The 19164-nt window shown below is 46.6% G+C and overlaps 1 protein-coding gene across 1 annotated transcript in view; it reads left to right on the top strand.

Annotated features, from left to right (window-relative positions):
• The window catches only part of GNAI2 (G protein subunit alpha i2), an 89377-nt gene that overhangs the window by 43991 nt on the left and 26222 nt on the right, over window positions 1-19164 (top strand). The window contains exon 4 of the mRNA XM_025204339.1: window positions 12486-12614. Coding sequence (XP_025060124.1) covers window positions 12486-12614 — 129 coding nt within the window. The remainder of the gene's footprint in view (window positions 1-12485; window positions 12615-19164) is intronic.

The raw sequence follows: 19164 nt of genomic DNA, 5'->3' as shown, positions 1-19164 counted from the left end.
CTGAGCTGGTTGCTTGTGCAGTTAAGTCTGGAGCCCAGCCCTACGAGTTTTTGTTGGCTGTTAATTTGGATTCATGTTAAAACTCAAGTGTTGAGGAAGACAAGCTGCAATATTTTGATGTATTAGCTGCTGGAAGAGAACTTTAGATTCCCTTCTGAAGCTGGTGTCATGAGCTCTGGAGTCTCCCTGCTTTTCTGTCTGCACTTCGGTGCTGAGCTTGCAGTGGGGTTGGATCCCTAGCAGTGAATGCTAGAATGCAACAACAGGGTTTAAAACCTCATCCTTTTGACAGTTCAAACAGGATGATTAATCCCGCTGCCAAGGTTGAATCCTTAAAGCATTGATTGCCGATAACTAACTTGCATCCATAAAAAGGATGTCTGAAAACATCCCTGCAAAGCTGTGGGATTTTTGCATTGGTCTGCTGGGTGGGCTGGCCATAAGGAAATCTGGGACACTAGCCCACCCTCCCCACTGCTCTCACAAGTCAGCGGGGGCAGGGTGAGGCAGTGCACTGGGCAGGTAGTAGTATCCACCTGCAAGGCACTCCGTGTCACTCCAACTCCTGGCAAGACTGTGCCAGACACATCTGTGTCTGGGACACCCATTATCATTCTTAACAGCTGACTGGGACTGGCTTCTGAAATCTGGGACTGTCCTGGCTAAACTGGGACATATGATCACCCTATTGTTGGGAGATATTTTTTCCTCTGTGCTTATTGTTGTATGCAGAGTGCAGTGCCACACTCTTTGTTGCAGATGTCTTGTAGACTCACTCAGAGGTTTACATTTGAAACCTGGGAAAAGATGTGTGGACTTGGGAATGAATCATGACTCAACACAATGGAGAAAGAGAAAGATGGAGGGGGAAAAGAAAACAATGTGCAAACTCAGGATCAATTTTTTTCCATCTCAGTGTTTTCCATGTGCCATTACCTTTCCCCTTCCCAACTGTTACAGTATGTATGCTGGCCAGTGCACAACTGCATGGTGTCATGAAAGTTTTCTTCTTTTGGTCAGCCAGCATGGCTTTCCTTTGCCTAGAGGAGCCTGACTGAGTCTCATAAATAGCACCGGCTTAAGTGGAGGGTTTAGATTTCAAGCTTTGGGCTGTTGTCTTCATCCTCAAAACATTGGTTACTTATCTAGGTAAGGGTTACCAGGAAGGGATGTAACTGCCCATGCTGCAGGGCTAAGCTGATTTCCAACTAATGAGGGCCAAGAAGCAACTTAACCTGTCATAATTAAATGTGGGATAGTCTGCTACCAAGGGTTCTGGCGTCTTCCTTCGAACCTGGCAATTTGCAGGCTGCATGTGGCTCCTGGAAGGTTAGGTTGTGGCCCCAGGCTCCTGGTTGAGATGCCACTTACCACTTTGCAATTTGCTGCTGCTGCTGCTAGAGTCCCTGGGCTCCCCTTCTTTCCTCCAGCTTCCGCTACCTATCCCCATTCCTCAGGGCAGAGCAGCACAACCTGTAAGGGAGCCTTTGGCTGGAGGGTTTAGAGGGATCTGGGGACCCCATGTGGCATCTGCACCAGTGCAGTGCAATAGAGTCACTTGTGTGGTTGGGGGAGGGGGTGAGATAGACACTGCAGGGCAGGGCATGGACACAGGACTCCTCTGGCAGGGAAAGCCCTCGTGGGAGGGCCCTGTGTGATAGGCAGCAGGGAGAGCTCATGTGATGCATTGGGAGCCCACGTATTGTGGCGGGTGGCCCATGTCGTGGCAGTGGGTGGCCTGTGTGGCTGGGGGTCCTGTGGCAGCCGGCCACTCAGAAGATGGACATCCCTGCTCTGAAGCTTTTAGTGCTGGTTACCATTGGAAATGGGATACTGAAGTAGTGGTCTGTTGCTCTGCTCTAGCATGGCTATTGTTAAATTATTGAGGCCATACGTGAAAAAACAACTCCACTGAACAATTTTATTTTTCCATGGCAACAGGAGGAAGTCAGTTCTGTGATTGGAGACTCCAATCTGTTTACATAAAATAGGAATCTGATTGGAGAAAGAAAAGATCCAGAAAGTCCACAGAAAATCTCTTATAAACACATGCACTCTTCCTTCTCCTTTCAAACAGCCTGCATTGCTCAGCCTCCTGGTTTTCACCCCTCTTGTCCTCTGCACACTTTAGTCTAATAAAAATACCACAGTACAGAATCCCCATTAGTGGAGTTCTCCTTTGAAAGGGAACCTGGGGGGAGAGAGAGAGAGATTCTCCTTCAGTTTAAACAGCCAAACTGTCTGGGCTATTATGAAGGACTGTTATAGATCACATCAGGAAATCTGCTTCGTGCAGGGGATTCACAGTGAAAAACCTCATCAGAATCCATCTAGAAAGAGCATCCTGAGTGATAAACTGCTTAAAGGTGACCTTGCAAGGAAAAATAATTGGTGCAATCTTTTGTTGTTGCTAGATAAACAAGCCCTGAAATGTGGCTTCGAGTAGGATTTTACTCTGTTCACCTGTAGAAATGTCAGTGTCAAATTTAATTTTTGTGCTTCAGGGCAATCTCAAACAATTAGAGACCAGGATGGGATTTAATACTGGGCTGGGGAGGGCAAATTGCCTCCCTGGCTGCAAAGACTGCCAGATCCTTAAGCTTTTTCTGAAGGCAGGATACTGGCTAGATAGCTCCTATGTGGCAATTGCTGTTTTCTTGCAGAAGGCCTCTTTGGAGGATGTAGAAATATACTAGGAAAAATTTGTCAGCCTTTAATTAAGAGCATTTGAACTTTTAGTCTTTATTTTCCAACTGCGTTTGTAAGCTATTTGAGTCAAATAGGTGTAATCAAAATCAGTTTTAGATGGTCAGGAAAAAATACCCCACTTAATCTTGTAGCTAACTAGCCTTTCTTGCTGCCTATCCCATTATAATCCTTCTAATTTTCCATTTGTCTAAAGACTTTGCCAAGAAAGTAGTGATTGAGATCTGACTCCCTTTTCAGGTCTCTCTATACATGAGAAAGTTGGAACAAAGACCAGTCTGACTTTTGTTTTGCTTTGGATCCACATCAATGTAATAGGGGTGTGTGTGGGGGGGGGGTGAGAGAAAGAGACTTCTGCCTCAGTTTCCCACTTAGTAGATTGGAGATGGCACGTACCATCCTTTGTGAAGGCTGTCCAGAATCTCCAATGCAAAGTGTTATGTATGTTCTCATTATTATGTATTTGTCCAGGTGACACAAGTAATGATTGAAACATCTGGTCAGTTGGGCAGATAGTTTCAACAAACCTATCTTCAATTAAACCATTCCCAAATTGAACATCAAGCTACTGCTTAGAATGCAGAGCATTACCTAAATCTGTAGTGTAGTACGAGCATGAATTATTTGAACCCTACTAATAAACTTCAGTCTTTTATCCAAACAGGTTTTGGTACCAAACTTTTCTTGACAGAAGTGTTGACCCTAAATGGGGAGGATAAACAATAATAACTGCTGTGCATTGGCAGACCTTGCGCCAGTCTACTTGTGAGCTCACAGAGCTTGTGGCCTATGTGGAACTCCAAGCAGGAACTGTGCCAACATGCCGGCAAGCTCGGAGAACTTACTGGCATTGGCTTGTGGTGAGGGGGTGCCAGCGTCGCGTGATCAGTGTCGCATGATCAGTGAGCTTTCTTCATTGCATGTGTGCCACACCACTGAAGGGCATGTGGCCGTACCCCTGTCCCTGCTATCCTGAATCTGCCCATGGGTGGGCATGACCTGAGCTTTCAGGTTTCTGGCTGAGGAGGACCGGTCTCCCATCTCTCCAGCCACATGGAACTCGAGAGACGAATACTAAGGATAAACTGGACACCATTCAGGCTGTGGTAAGAGGAAGTTGGAAGCTTTGGTTTAAGGCATGGGTTGCAAGATAGATTCTTGACATAAAGGCATGCAAGTGTATTCGCTGTATAAATGAATGTCTGTTTTGCTGATGTGATACAGTAGCCCCCAGTTACTGGCCTGCTATATTTTAATGAGCATTAAAATAGCCAATTGGCTAAAGTCTGTCACTCTTCTGGCATGTGTTTGGAAGCAGCGTCTAAGGTTTGGGATCTCTTTCTTTCATATCTTTTTACTCATAGTTGTGGTGTGTTCCTTAGTACAGTGATACACTTCCATGCTGTTCTTGTTAATATTCTGCCTAAACATTTTCACTGTCTTTGTAGACTTAGGCCTGTAACTTGCAGGGCATTTTGGCCAAATGCTGAAAGTTTCCTGTTAGTTTCCGAGCGACACATGACTACAAGCTAGCATTTTGTGGGTGGCCCCAGGGAATGTGCATAATGACCCACTTTCTACCATCTCTGGCAGCCTAGCAGAGCCCAGTCAGGGATGTGAGGTGTGACACTGACTCCCACATATGTTTGTGCAGAAAACTCAGTGTGTTGTGAAGTTTCTTCCACCACCGTAAGTGATGTTTTCCGAAGTCTCTCACTCCTTATTCCTGTGATCAGTGATTTTTTTTTTTTTTTTTTCCAGTCCTAAGACGAAAGGGATGCCAAACTGCTGCAGGAAGTTTTTTGGGGGGCCAAGATGCAGTATAATTGAGAGAGATGACCCCTCTACCTGCCAGGGCAGTTAAGTCCTTTGAAAGCCGAGATTTCATAGATTTCATAGACATCAGGGCTGGAAGGGACCTCGGAAGATCATCGAGTCCAGCCCCCCGCCCAAAGGGCAGGAAGTCAGCTGGGGTCATAGGATCCCAGCAAGATAAGCATCCAGTTTCATCTTGAAGGTGTTCAATGAAGGCGCTTGAACCACCTCCGGTGGCAGGCTGTTCCAGACCTTGGAGGCTCGGACAGTAAAGAAGTTCTTCCTTATGTCCAGCCTGAAACGATCTTGAAGTAGTTTGTGACCATTCGACCTCGTCATCCCTTGGGGCGCTCTGGTGAACAAATGTTCCCCCAGATGCTGGTGGTCACAGATGAAATAGTAGAACGTGTCAGTCTTTTTTGACATCTTAAAATTTCTGTGGCAGTGAGTTCCACAATCTAACTGAAATAACCAGCTGTCATGTTCACTTTGTGTCCAATATTTGTGTCCCCCAAAGGAGAAATTGAAAAATTCCAGTTTGCACATTACCATGAGCAGAATTTGATTATTTGAGACAGCTCCATGTTCAAAGGGCTTTCAGTGGTTTAGTAGTAGGATGACCATATGTCCTGGTTTGGCCAGGGCAGTCCTGGATTGTGTAGGTCGGTCCTGGCCGGTTGGTTAAAAGTCTCAGTGGGGAGGCAGAGTAACATGGTGCACCAGGCAGGCACTGCTGCTGCTTTGCAGAAGCAAGGCGGGCAGACCTGGTCACTCTATCTAACTTGCCATATCTGAGGTCCCTACATTCCTTCCTCCTGCACAGTGGCAGCGGTGCCTGCCCTCCCGCCTGCTTGGCACATCATGCCACTCTGCCTCCCTGCCAGATTCCGGCCTGGGACTTTTGACCAACTGCAGGACCAGCCTACCAAATCCAGAACTATCCCAGCCAAACCAGGACATGGTCTCCCTATTTAGTAGTGTCAAGTGTTGTTCAGTGGCATCAAATGAATGGGACTAAAGAGCTATACTTGGGGATGAATCTGGACAGAGGCTCTCAATCATGGCAAGGATCTGGAGAAGGGGATGGGGAATGAAACTGTCAACACAGCACAAAGAACCATCAAATAGGGAACTGCTAAAGGGGAAGGCCCAAACTGATCATGATTGTGTTCCTTTAGAAAGCCCAGGTTGGACCCCAGCTGGAACAAGGCAATCGGAGGGGTGCGGGTGCGTAAGAATGTTTTGGTGAAGATGCATCTGTTTGCTGAATCCATGGTGCTCATTGTACCTCACCTGGGCTCTTGTCCCTGTCATACTGGTTATCGTCCCATAGTACTACTTAAGAGAGGAAGTGTTCAGGGGATGCAAGGGTGATGACTTAACGAAGAAGTAAAAAAGCACAGAGCAGGCTTTCCCATTTGCAAGGACATTGGATTCATGGCTGTTTCTCACCAGCACAGAGTTAAAGGATAGGATTTTAAATTACAGAGAATATTTCTTGCCTGTTCTCTAGCCTCAGTCGGCACTCACTGGTTGATCCTCACTGCTTCTGAGTGAGGCACGTCCCTGTCCATTCTGTTGTGCATGTGGGGAGTGCACACACAGATGTTGACGTGTCTAGGGTCAACCAAAGAGGAGTTTATGGCTGAGTCAGGACTTGAACCTGGCTCTCCTGAGGCCCAAGCCTGTCATACCACATAGTCATCCTTCCTCTCTAGACACAGGCTCAAAGAGAACTGCATTGCACCATGAGAGCAAGTTATGTCTTATGGGATAAGTTACTGGGTAAAGTGATGAATCTGGAATAATTCCAGATACTTAGCTCTCATTTTGAGGAGAAATAAGGTCTGTTTACAAGCAGGAAGGTTGAAATAGGTCTGATGGTGCCAATGGGTTGTACAGCTTTGCTGCATTTGATGCTCCTGAAATTGACCACTGGTGTGGTGGCAGCTCTGATTTTCTAACATCCACGCAACCTGTTATTTGGGAATAGCTGGAAATCACCATGACTGTGAGCATGCCGTTTGGGATCTAGCAAATTAATCCCTGAGGCTGTGGGTCAGGCAAGGCAGAGTGATCTGCATGAGCACATGAGTTACAAGAAAGCGTAACATGTAATTTAGCTGGCGAGGTCTGCAAATAAGCTGCTTTAATCGCATTTGTTGTTTTCTTCAGGGTCTGTTGTTTGAACACTGCTTAATAAGACAGCAACACTAATATGGAGGCTTTAATTGCCTCCATCCCAAAGCAGTGATAAGCATAGGCCAAGTGCAATGTTCCCCTGCAAGATCTTGCATCAGCTTTTTTCTGAGATAAGCAGGACTCCAGCAGCCCTCTGCCCTTCCTTGCTTTGTGGTGCCTGTGTTTAAAGAGAGGTGACCTGGCCCACAGCAGGGGACTCTGAGCTGGTGCATGTGGGGGAAAATGAATGCATTTACACTAGGCATAATTAAACCTCGACAGGCGGAGGAACAAAGTGACAGGCACAGTGTGTGCTGGCCGGCTCAGACGTTCCCACACTGAGGTGGGCTTTGCAAATGCCTTCCCTAATCTTCCAGCTTGTCTCTTCGGAACAGAGCTTTTCATAGTAGGAGCAGCAGGGGTAAGACAGCAGCTGGGATTGGAGACAGATCACAGACAAAAGCCAGGGAACCCCACATTGAGGGAGTGTCACAGATTTGCCCTGGTTTCCAAATTTCAGTGCATCTTTAGCTCCGTGGCTTATTCCTTTGCTGTGTGTGTACTGTAAAGGTTAGCAGGCATGGTCTAGTGGGCAGGATGCCCAAGGCTTGGGAGACCTCAGTTCAGTTCCTTACTCTGACAGAATTGCTGGGATATGAGCCACTTCACCTGAGCAGCACTGTCTCCATTTCCACCGTATAGAATAGGGTATCAGTACTGCTCTGCTTCACCTGCAGGAGAAAGAGGGGAATGCAAAGGAGGGATCAAACCACTTTTGAGGCTCACAGATGCCTACAGAGGTCAGAGCCTGTTGTGCTAGATGTACTATGCCAGCAGGACAGGGAGGAGCAGTTCTATACCAAACTCCTTCCAGCTCCTTCATAACCTCCAGCCTACAAGACAGAGGGCCGTGGCTCAAAGGGACCCATTTTCAGAGTGGGGTCTGGGTCACAGTCCTGGATGCTTCAGGGACATCTGGAACTGGAAGCAGTTCATAGTGCTTCTGGTTAGCATAACTGTGAACTGGCTAATTAGCCTGGGTGTGGTTGGTGTATCATGAGTGCAACTGTATTGTTCCAAGTTCAGGAACTGGCCCACGGGGACCTTTTCACCCTAGAAGCATCAGAGCTGTTTCCACAGCACCACACAACATTGTGCTGCTGCCTCCTGGCAGATGCAGTGGGCAGTGCCTGGTACTGCTCTGGGACAGAAATCCCATTTCAGAGGATCCTCAGACACTGCGGCTGTCACAGCTTTTCAGGTGCTGGGCGAGCTACAAGCCCTTTTATGGGCATCCACAGGGCGATCCCTGGAAGACAGCAGGAAAGGGTGGTTCCATCTGACCTCCTGACCGTGCTCTCAGGAGCTGGTGGTATGTCCGGTCCTCCATTTCCTTGTGTAGTCACTAGGCATTGTTACATGGCCAAGCTCCCTGTGCTGCACTGCATCCTCCCCCTCACTCCCCTTTTCCAGAAGCTTGGCAATTGCTTTTTGCTGCATTTTTCCCCTTCCCAGCATTGGGGTTTCCTCCAGCATTGTGTGTGCATGGTGCTTCATTTCACTCGACTGGCTGAACTGACAGGTGTTATTGTGCGCCTTTCGCCGTCTTTGTATCCGGACTGAGAGTGCCTCCCCAGGCACGGGGATGACTGCACTACCCAAGGAAGTAAAGATCCTGCGTTGTATTGAAATTAGCAAGGATTTACTGATAATGCAAAGCAGCAGTCATCAGGAGAGATGGGGGCTGCCAAAAAACCCTTTCCTGCTTTTCTAAAAATAAATTTACAGGGCTTTTAATTTCAGAATCCCAGAGCAAAGTCTGTTCATGTGGTGCCAAGCATTGGGTGCCTGAGATTACTGAGAGAGAAATTTACTGGCCCTTCATCTGGTTAACAAATTGCTTTCAGGCCTTTGTAATACACAGACACAATGGTTAAACAGCCTTCATGGGTGGGAGGTTCCTAATCTAGAGATTTAGGACTGGGCTGGTTTAGTTTTTGGTATCACATCTGCCTGAAAACTATTTATTACATTAAACCTGCCATCCTCAGGAGCATAGGTACATATGCAGGGCCAAAATAGCTGCAGCACGTGGTGCAGCCCCAGCCCTGCCTCCAGGTTCTACTTCCTGTTTTTGCCTTGAGGTGCAGCGTTTCCGGCTGTTTTTGAGCAGCCAGTTTACAACAGCCTGACTGTAGCACGCAAGTATTTTTTAAATAGAAGTTGATGACAGTGCCCTAGCAGGGGGAGAGCAGGGTGGGACTGCATCCCTTTGGACATTGCTTGAAGCTCGAAGACTGAGCAGGTGCACAGGCGCACATCCTCTTCCTGCAGGTGTACTTGTTTGCTGGATCCCAGGCTATTGGGATTGTACCAGCTGCTGTTAATCAGCACCAGTTCCATCAACTTCAGTGTTGGGATCAGTCCTTTGGGACTGATCTCTAGCCATTGGTGCTGGCACCCTCTCTGGTAGTGGTGTTATGGGACTCAGACTCTTCCTCTCCACTTTAGGTTCCCTTGTGTTTGGCTGCCCTCCTCACCTCCCACTTGTATGGAACATAGGCCATTTCCCATAGACTAGCATCTCTGAACTATGACTCTCAGGGTCCTGCTTTCTCCCCTCTAAGTTAGCAATGTGCATTGAGAGTTTCTCCTTTTTCCTGGTTCCTGTCATGTCTGCAACAAAATTGTAGCTTTTACCCAGGTGGTTGCAAAAGAACAGAACCAGACAGGAGGTTAGCCAATCCTGCCTTCAGAGGGATTTGCATCAGACCTGCGTTTTTGGCATTTGAGCCTTCCCTGAGACTAGAGGGAGCAAGCTTAAAAGACCCATCTGCAGAGCATCTTTATGGTACATGTGGTAATGATTTATCTAGGAGCCAGATATCTGGGAAGCATGAGTGATGAACAGGATGCCTGAGCTGTAGCCAAGGTTCTGTGCAAATCCCACTTGGCCTGCAGTGCTGTCAAGGTAGTCAAGTATTCTGCCCAGAAGGCCCTCACCTGGAGCAGAACTGCTCTGCTTGGCAGGGACTTCCTGGGCTGAGCTGGGTTTTCCCATGGGAGAAACTTTGCACTTGTCCCTGGCTTCATTAGTGGCTGTGCTCTCTGTTACATGAGGGATTACCTGAAGATTCATCTGGCTCCTAGGGCTTCTATTCACCAGCCCTTTGAAGAGAAGTCTTTAACACCTAATGAAGGAAATGCTATATTAATTAGTGTGGCAGGCAGACTAGGAACTCTCCTGTGGAATAGGCATTAGATGATTTCCCCATAGATGGCTTTACACTGTGCAAATTGCCATGTCATAAAACAGTGCTGTGGACTCCCTCGCCATTCCCCAGCCTGCCCTGACTCACTTTTGCTGAGTTGCATTTGCTCTGTGGGTCTGGGGAGGAATCTAGTATCTCCAAGCTTAGCATAGCTCTTGTCAAGTTATAGTGCCACAAATTCAGTGATTAGCCTAGTCTAATTTGCTTAACGGGCACATGTTTATAATAACCCAGTTAAGCAACAGTGCTGAGGAAGTGCAGTCTCACTCTGACCTTCCAGGCAGCGTCTATACAGGGTGTGATTTAGCATTCTGAGGCTCTGCTGCGCTCCATTACTGCTTTTGGACTTGTTCCTCCAGCTGGCCACACTCTTGTTGAGTTCGTGGTACCTGTGGTGCTGCCTGGTGCCAGAACTTTTTGCTAACTACTTTTAAAATGAGAGAAAAGATTTGGTCCCACAAATCTTCTGGAAGGTGTGTGTTCTACAGACACTAGATGCCAAGCTGTTCTAGTTGGCTGCAGCAGAAGTGTGTCAGGTCATCTCCCTGCGGAGCTCATGGAGATCGGCTGGACTGACCATGCCACACACCACTAATACATGATGGTACAGTACAAGCATATAACGCCTTAGCTCTAAAAGCTTCCAAAATGCCAGTTGGCTGCACCTAGGCAGCACAGATGTCATTTTCTTGCCACTTTCTGGGGAATGCCAAGGCATCCTCTGGGGATTTCCAGATGTAATGTGCTAGCCTGCCTGTCAGGTTCTTTGACTAGGGCCCAGTTTCATGGGCAGTGGCAGTTTGCACCCATAAGTATGCAGTTCTCAGTGGGTGGAGAAAGCCCAGCACTAGGTTCTAGTTGTTTCCTGCTCCCTTGCTGCAAAAATCAGGACTCTCATCAGCAACTTGGGGGAGACAGTCTGGTGATCAGGGCATGATGTAGGCTGTGGAGTTCTGAGCCCTGTGGCTGTCCCTCATTTTAGCAAAGGTGTGACATGGGTGATGATCAGAGCAGCCTGGACATAGTGCCATCTCTAGAGCAGAGACTGCTGAGGATGGGTGTTCCTTCATACCAGCAAATTTGTGGATGAGGCCCCAATCACTTTAGATCTCTGTACTTGAGCCTTACTGTGGGGAACGTGCAAAGCTTGTGCTTAGTTAAGGATGTGTTGCATTCAGAAACCTTGGCTCCTGCGTGTGCTGCACAGAATTCTTGTGCTGTTGCTCTCTGAGGCTGGTGATTTTTTTCTTATAGAATTGGAGCCTGCCTTTGGGAGGATGCACCATTCTCTCATCCTTTTCCCAATTAGTCCAAGCAGGTCTGCGCATTGATCTGTACTGCTGCAGGCTGTATGTGTGGGGCATCCTGTGACTCCTCTCCTGTGGTCCATAAGGAAGAACTGCATGCCTCCTGGGGGAAGGGGCAAGGGGTGCTTGCCAGTGGGCACAGTTTTTTCATTACAGTATTTCTGCCTCCAGGAGTGCCCTGCCTCTCTCCACCCCAACCCCTTGCCCAGAGGCACCTCCCCCTTCCTCCCAGGATGCAGGGTTTTGTTTGCTGACTATAAATGGTACGGAACTATAAATTGTTTCAGCTCTCTATGTGGTTTGTTGCCATAGTGATGAATACTTTCCTTTCTCCATTTTTTTCCTGAGAGCTGTGTCATATTAATGCAGCTCCATAGTCCTGAGGGGAAGAGGGAGCCACGAGCTCTAGGAAAGCTTCAGTTACACCTACTCTACCCAGCCATCAGCAGTAAATCTAAGATGTTGTTGGCACCATTTGCAAAAGCCAGAGTTCCTGGACCTGCCCACGTGACTTGCTGTTACAGGGATGCATCTGTGGCTTTCATGTTTATTGCACTTGGCTCCAGCTGTGGTAGTTTGTGGCTTTCTCAAAAGCTCTGCAAAGGGTTAAAATGGTGAAGAAATTTGTGTAGCTAGCACTGCACTGACTCTTTCAAGGAAGAAAAGCTGTGCATGGTAATGGAAGAAGTTGCAAACATCAGTGCAAGAAGTGTATGGTCCCGCAGGACTGCACATCCCAGCATGCAGTGCCTCACTTTGGCCACAATGCCTTGCTGCACTGCCTATAGTTTGCCTGGCCTGTGACCCTCCCCTTCCTCCTCCTCTCTCCCCTCAATCCCATCAAATGGAGCTGCCAGCTAATATTAATGAGAGGATCCAGCTTTTTGGGATTTATGCTAGTAACCCTGCCTTCCTCTCTGGCCAAGAGAGAAGGGCATCGGGGGGGACTTTGGGCACGGGGGTAAAAAAAAAAAAAAAAAGTCAGTGATAGATTTTTACCAGTCCTTCAATCCTCACACCCGTGTCAGAGTCCCCATGGAAGGGATGTTGCACCATCTCCTGCTTTCCTCCCCCTCTCCTGTCTGAGGCACTTGCTCTGTGCAGTGATGTTAAGAACAGAGGCCTGATAGTGCAAATGTAGCCTGCCGTGTTTTCTTGCTGTGCTAATTCAGCCCCGCCCCCCTGTCTTGTGCTCTCTCTGCAGCTACCTGAATGACTTGGAGAGGATAGCCAGATCAGATTACATTCCCACCCAGCAGGATGTGCTGAGGACCAGGGTGAAGACCACAGGCATCGTAGAGACTCACTTCACCTTTAAGGACCTGCATTTCAAGTAAGTTCTGAATGCAAGATTTACTGGCCACTTCACTGATACTTTTCTGGTGGCCCTCGGGTTGATTCTACTCCACCCAAGAGCACTTCCTAACTGTCCCTGGGGACACAGTAACCTGCCAGGCCACCAGAGTCATTCTCAGTGCAGATTGGCCATGTTTAAGTCACAGCATCTTAGTCTGGAGCCCTGTGGTGTGTCCTCCTGACTGCTCATTCAGAAGCTAAAAGAGATCCATTTATTCACTTTACCCTGCTGTGGGCAGGGAGGGAGATTGCAGTGTAGTTTTAACTATAGACATGTTGCTGAAACAGAGCCGAAGCTGGCTTCCCCATGCCTCCTGCAATTCTGTGCATCTGTCAGGAGAGCCCTCTAGAGTAAGGCTCTATACAGGATGAGGAATCAGGTGGCGTCTTGGAGTAAACAGCTGCAGCTCCAGCAACCACGTTGGACTGTGGGTTTAATCTACTTTCTGCCACTGACTTGCTTAGGCAAATCACTTCATTATTTTTGTGCCTCAGTTTTCCCCAACATTAAATTGGGGAATTAAATGTCACAGCTATGTTTAGCTGGTTGGGGAAGGGGTCAGCATGTAGCTGATTGTTTCTACAGGACTTTGAGATCCTCCACTGAAATATGCTAGAAAGAGGCAAAGTGTCTACAAGGGTGATATGGCCCTTGGCACATCAGAGAAATGGGGACCATGGATGCATCTATTGGCAGTACTGCTTTCTGGAATGTGGGGTCATGATGGGGAATTGCCCTGGAGAACAGAATCCACACCCTTTTATTAGGTAGAGGTGACATTGGGGTGCTTTTTGATCTTCTGTAATTTCAGATTGGTTCTGGAAAAGAGATCTATTGTTGGGGTGTACTGGCAGAGCTGCTGAGGGGGAATTATGAGTGCAGGAACCCAGAATGTGATAGCAGTAGAGATGCTGAAATTATAGAAGCTGCTGGCTTACCAGGGCAAAAGTGCATTGGCAAGGGGTGGCATACAGCAGGTCTGGGAAGCAGAGCCATGAGAACAGTGTGTTGCTAACCAGTGCTGCCCTTCTGTTTTCTCAAGTGCCAAATTAACCCATAAAATAGAAATAAGACACATACATTGGCTCTCGCTCGGTTTATATTTTCACTTCCAGCTTTTAAATCTGTGGTTCCTGTAGCTAAATTGCCTTCTCTCCTGAGGGTCTGCAGACCAGCTCTGCAGGTGATAGCTTATGTGTGCACAAGCCCTGGCTGCTGACCTGCAGGTGGACTGAAGCAATCTGTGTTAGCTAGCATGATGGCAAGCCACAGATAAAATGGTACCTTACTTCTTCATTGGCACTGCAGTGAGTCTGGCAAGTTTGAAGGCCGGATTAAAAAAAGATCTGACTTCTGGCACTTGGCAGCACACCACAGGCATACTTGCTAGCCTGGTAGAGTGGAACCTGCAGTAAAACTGTAGGAAAAGTAAACATTCCCCTGAAAGAAAATGCCGCCATCTACCAAAGATTGTGGAAATGTTTTTGAGAACAGATGCACTTTTTTGTTCTTTTCCTAACCCTGCAGCCCAGGTCACCAGATACAGTAGAACTATGCTTTCCATACGTATACATAATGCTGCTGTCTGAGGACACTTGTCACTTGGCTGAAGCATGAGGAGCATCAGCTTGCTAAAAGCATAGGATGTTGCCAACTTAATTGCATCTTTCAGGCTGAAAGCTTTGGCACCATCCTGGCTGTAAGGTGTAACCCTGTTCTCATTGTTCCTGGACCCTTTTGGGTATTGTTACCACTAGGTAAGTCTGCCTTGCTCCAGTGAGTAGCCTGGAAAGTAAATTCTGAACCTGAGTCAACACCACCCATACAGCTCAGGATATGGTTTTCAAGCCCATTCACTAGACATGGTGCAGGCATGAACAGCTGGACATGCACAGGAAAATCCACCTTTTCATGGTCAGAGTATGGAAACAGAAAGGGAAAAGTTAATTCAAGGTCCTTGTTGAACTCACCTGTGCCTTCACAGAAGCAAAGCTTTACTTCACTCCAGAAGAATGGATTTGGCTGACAAAACTTAGGTATAGACTAAGCCAAAATGATTTGTATGAGCCCCACAGAAGGTCATGTAGAGCACAGAATTGAATCCAGGCTGCCTCAGTCCCAGGTCATAGCCCAGCTGGTGGACTTAACCTCTCTGTGACCATTGGAAAGACCAATTAAGTCTTTTCCTTTGATGCAGTCTAGTCATCCCCTCTGCTCCTTTGGTGCATCTGTAGTCAGAACAAGACTAAAATTGAGCATGAGGGTCTAAAGACGAAATACAAAGTGCTGCTTTATTTCACTAGCACTCGGGTCCATTTTCAGGGCGGTGCTTTTTTGAGGCACATTATTCAGCAGTCAGAATTGCATGCGACTCCTTAAGGACTTTGCTGGCACTGAATAAATCTGTTGATGACGTAAAATGATTAATAGAAGGGTCATTTTAACAAATAGCAAAATCCCAAGCTGCTACCTGCTGAGTTACTTATCCTAATTTAATTAAATTACTTTGGGTCAAAAATGTATCTTCTTGAATTGATATGAATCTGTCTTGCTCCCATAGCACCTTGTTATTCACTAATAGCATTTTGGGGGCAATTTTTTTACTTAAAAATGCAGGTTTTGCTTAACTGAAATATTTTGTAAATGTATATCTTTTACTGGTTTTCTTTTTCCAGTTTTGGAGGAAAATATTCTGGGAAAAGTCTTATTTTAAGCTTTTTTTCATTAAATTATCAACTTGAAATGGCAGTTAGCCATGAAATATATTTTAGTTTAACTGAAAAACATTTAAAGAGCTCAAAACCAAAATATGTAGTTTTGACCCAACTGGCTTGCATTTTGGGTTGCTCCAAATTGTAAAAATAATTTGCTTTGATGGACCTTTGAATTTGCTTTGTATTGAGAACAACTTTTCATTCCAGAGAGTGGAGGATACAATTAGGGGATCAGCTGTTTTGGATTTTGTCCTGACCAACAGGGAAGAATTGGTGGAAGTTGTGAAAGTGATGGGTAACGTTAGAGGAAGTGGTCACAATATGATAGAATTCCTGAGACAGGGAAAGCATGAGGTCAGCAAAATTAGGATGCTAGATTTCAAAAAGGGATTTAATCTGACTCAAGTAGTTAATAGGCATGGTGTGATAGGAGGATAGATTGAGGGATAAAGGTGTCCAGCAGGGCTGGGAGCTTCTAAAGTGCATGGGACTGGAAGCCCAACTAGAAACTGTCCCAACATGATGAACACACAAAAAGAAAGGCAACGTGGTTGCACAAGGAGCTTCTAAAATGTCTCAAATGCAAAAGGAAAGCATACAGGCAATGAAAGAATAGCCAGGTCACCAAGGAATCTTACCAGGAAATAGCAAAACCCTGCAGAGACAAGATCAGGAAGGCAAAGATAAAGAGCAAGCTGCACTTGGCAGAGGAAGTTAGACAACAAGAAAATGTTCTATAAGGATGTTGGCCAGAAAAGAAGGACCAAGGAAACTGTGGGTCCTCTTTTAACAAGCTGGGGGAACTCTTAACCAAAGAAGCAGAAAAGGCAGATCTGCTCAACAGTTATTTTGCCTCAGTCTTTATAAATAAATAAGCTGCAGCCAGGTGCCTAACAAGGATTATCTCGATAGGAAAGGGGGCAAATTGAGGGATGGTCAGAGAGCTTTTGTTGGATCTGAAAGAATTCAAGTCATTGGGGCTGGATGAACTTCATCTCACGGTACTGAAGGAACTGGCAAAGGAGATCTTGGAGCCTTTAGCAGTGATATTCATGAAGTCATGGGAGGTGGGTCAGGTACCAGAAGACAGGCAAAGGGCCAATGTAGTACCCCTCTTTAAAAACAAAAAAGAAAAGAAAAGGAGTACTTGGGGAATTACAGACCAGTTAGCCTCACTTCAGTACCTGGGTAGTTACTGGAGCTTATTCTAAGGAAGGCCATTTGCAAGCACCTGGAGGAGGACAGGTTGATCAGAAGCAGCCAGCATGGATTTGTGAAAAACGAAGTGTCAAACAGAACTGGTCTCCTTTTTGACAAAGTAACTGCTTGGGTGGATGTAGATATAGTGTATCTGGACTTCAGCAAGGCTTTTGACAAGGTCTGGGTGACCTTCTCATAAACAATGGGAAGAAATGCAGGCTGGATACAATTACCACAAGGTGGGTACATAACAGGCTCAATAGCCACAAGCAAAGGGTAATGATTAACAAGTCCATGTCAGAATGTAGGAGGTTTTGAGTGGAGTCCCACAGTGGTCTGACCTGTGTCCAGTGCTGTTCAACATGTTTGTTAATGGTTTGGGTGCTGGCATAGAGAGTTTCTTGAGCAAGTTTACAGATGTCATGAAACCGGGAAGGATTGTGAATATGTTGAAGGATGTCCATGCAATGTGGAAGGATCTCAACAGATTGGAAAGTTGGGCTAGAGCTAACAGGATGAAGTTCAATATGGACACATGCAAGGTGCTGCGCCTCAGGAGGAATAATCAAAAACACAAATATAAAATGGGTGACGCTGGTTGGATGGCAGCACTATGGAAAAGGGCTTGGGAGTCTTGGTAGATCACAGACTCATTATGAGTCTGCCACATGACATAGTTGCACAAAAGGCAAATGTGGTTTTGGGATCCATCCATAGAAGCCTTAGGTGCAAGACATGAGAGGTGATAGTGCCTCTGTACTCAGTGCTGGAGTACTGTGTGAAGTTCTGGGCTCCACATTTTAAAAGCATGTGGAAAAGTTAGAGGGTCTAGAGGTGGACAACAAAGATGATAAAGGGCTTGGAAAGCAAGTCATATGAGGAGATGCTTAAGGAGCTAGTCATGTTCAGCTTGCAGAAAAGGTATTTAAGAGGATACGTGATAGCAGACTTCAAATAATTAAAGGGCTGCCATAAAGAAGAGGGAAAGCACCTTTTCCCTCTTGCTGCAGAGAGGAACATGTGGACCAGTGGCTTACCAGTTGGAGCAAAGTAAGTTTAGATTTGGATATCAGGAAAACATTTCTTCACTGATAGAGTAGTGAGGCAGTAGAGTAGACTGCCTAAGGAAGTTGTGGACTCTCAATCACTGGTGGAGGTGCTCAAGAAGAGGTTGGGCAGTCACTGGTTGAGTATGATCTAGGTGTAACTATGCCTGTGTTCTACAGTGAGTATTTCCCATGCTTCTAGACTTTTGCTGGTTGTTCCCCTCCCAGCCCCCCACCCCCTTTCTCCTACATGTCAGGGTGTTTTGTAAGCTTTCCCCAGAGGCATTGGGTATTGGCTACAGCCAAGGCTGAGAACTTCAACTGGGGTGTGCCAATGCTCCTGCTGGGAGCAACAGAGGTTCCTGGCTAGAGGGTCTTCCTCCTCTGCTCAGGGTCAGACTGATCACCATGCCTGGGGTCAGAAAGGAATTTTCTCAAAGGTCATAATGGTATAAACTGTGAGGTTTTTTTTCCTTCCTTTGTAGTAGGAGGCATAGCCCTCTATCCAGGATCTCTTGAGCAGAGCTGCCCCTAGGGGTGTGTGAGGCCCCGGGGCATATCTGTGTGTGTGTGTGTGTGTGTGTGTGTGTGTGTTGGGGGGGGGGGGGGTGACATTGAACAAACCCAGCCATCTCCTTTTGTCCTGTCTCCATCGTCATTCCATCAAACAGGATGTTTCAAGGGCCTCAGCTCATGATCCTGGATGTGCTGGCTCTCAAGAAGAGTTGCACCTGAACAAGTTATCTAACAGGAACCAAAGACAGATAAATATTAATTTTTCTAAATTTTTTAGGCACCCCACAGGCCAGATAGAATGGCCTCGCGGGCCAGATCCAGCCCGCAGGCTGTATTTTGCCCACCCCTGCCTTAGAATATGAAAGCTCATTTATGGTCTTTTCCTTTATCTGCTTTTTAAATGCAGATGTTCAGGAGAAAAATGAAGTCCCTGGTTCAGCTTCTGTGATCAGATTCCAGGGATGTCTTGTCTTCTAAAAACTAGATTATCCCCCAAAGAATTCTTTTCTCGCTACTCTAGACTGTCTGCATCTCCAGTGTGATGCCACTTGGGGGAGCAGTGTAAAAAGTGTCAAAAGATTTACATTTCCACTTTTTCCTGCCTAAACTAAAATCACATGCTGGCCTAAGCCCCTTTCCAGTTTACAAGTCCTCGCGCAGGGTCACACCAAATGATGAGGTCAAAACAAGTTTCATATCCTGCATTGATAGCATACTTCAGTAACAACAAGCCCTGGGAAGCAGAGTGGAGACTTGGCCTAGGCTAGTGAGACTGTTTTTGTGTTTAATCTGGTGGCAGTAAACTGCACCAGCTCACTAGGTTACATGTACAGGGAGGTCTGCAAAGAAGAGGGTGCCCTGTAGTTGGTGGAGGAAAGGAAGCTCTTCCAGAGAAAAAACTCCCTTGCCTGTTTTTTATTACCAAAGTGTTGGTGATATTTGCTTTTGAGATGTCACATAACTGGGTATCGCATAGCAATGCATTCTTCTGCAGGGTCTTCCTTGAGTCATGTTAAGGTGTGGTGTCCAAACTGTGATTTAATTCCTGCT

The sequence above is a fragment of the Alligator sinensis genome, unplaced genomic scaffold, assembly GCF_000455745.1.
Source record: "Alligator sinensis unplaced genomic scaffold, ASM45574v1 scaffold858_1, whole genome shotgun sequence".
NCBI lineage: Eukaryota > Metazoa > Chordata > Crocodylia > Alligatoridae > Alligator > Alligator sinensis.
The sequence above is the reverse complement of the archived record's forward strand: the minus strand, read 5'-3'. Positions and strand labels throughout refer to the sequence as shown.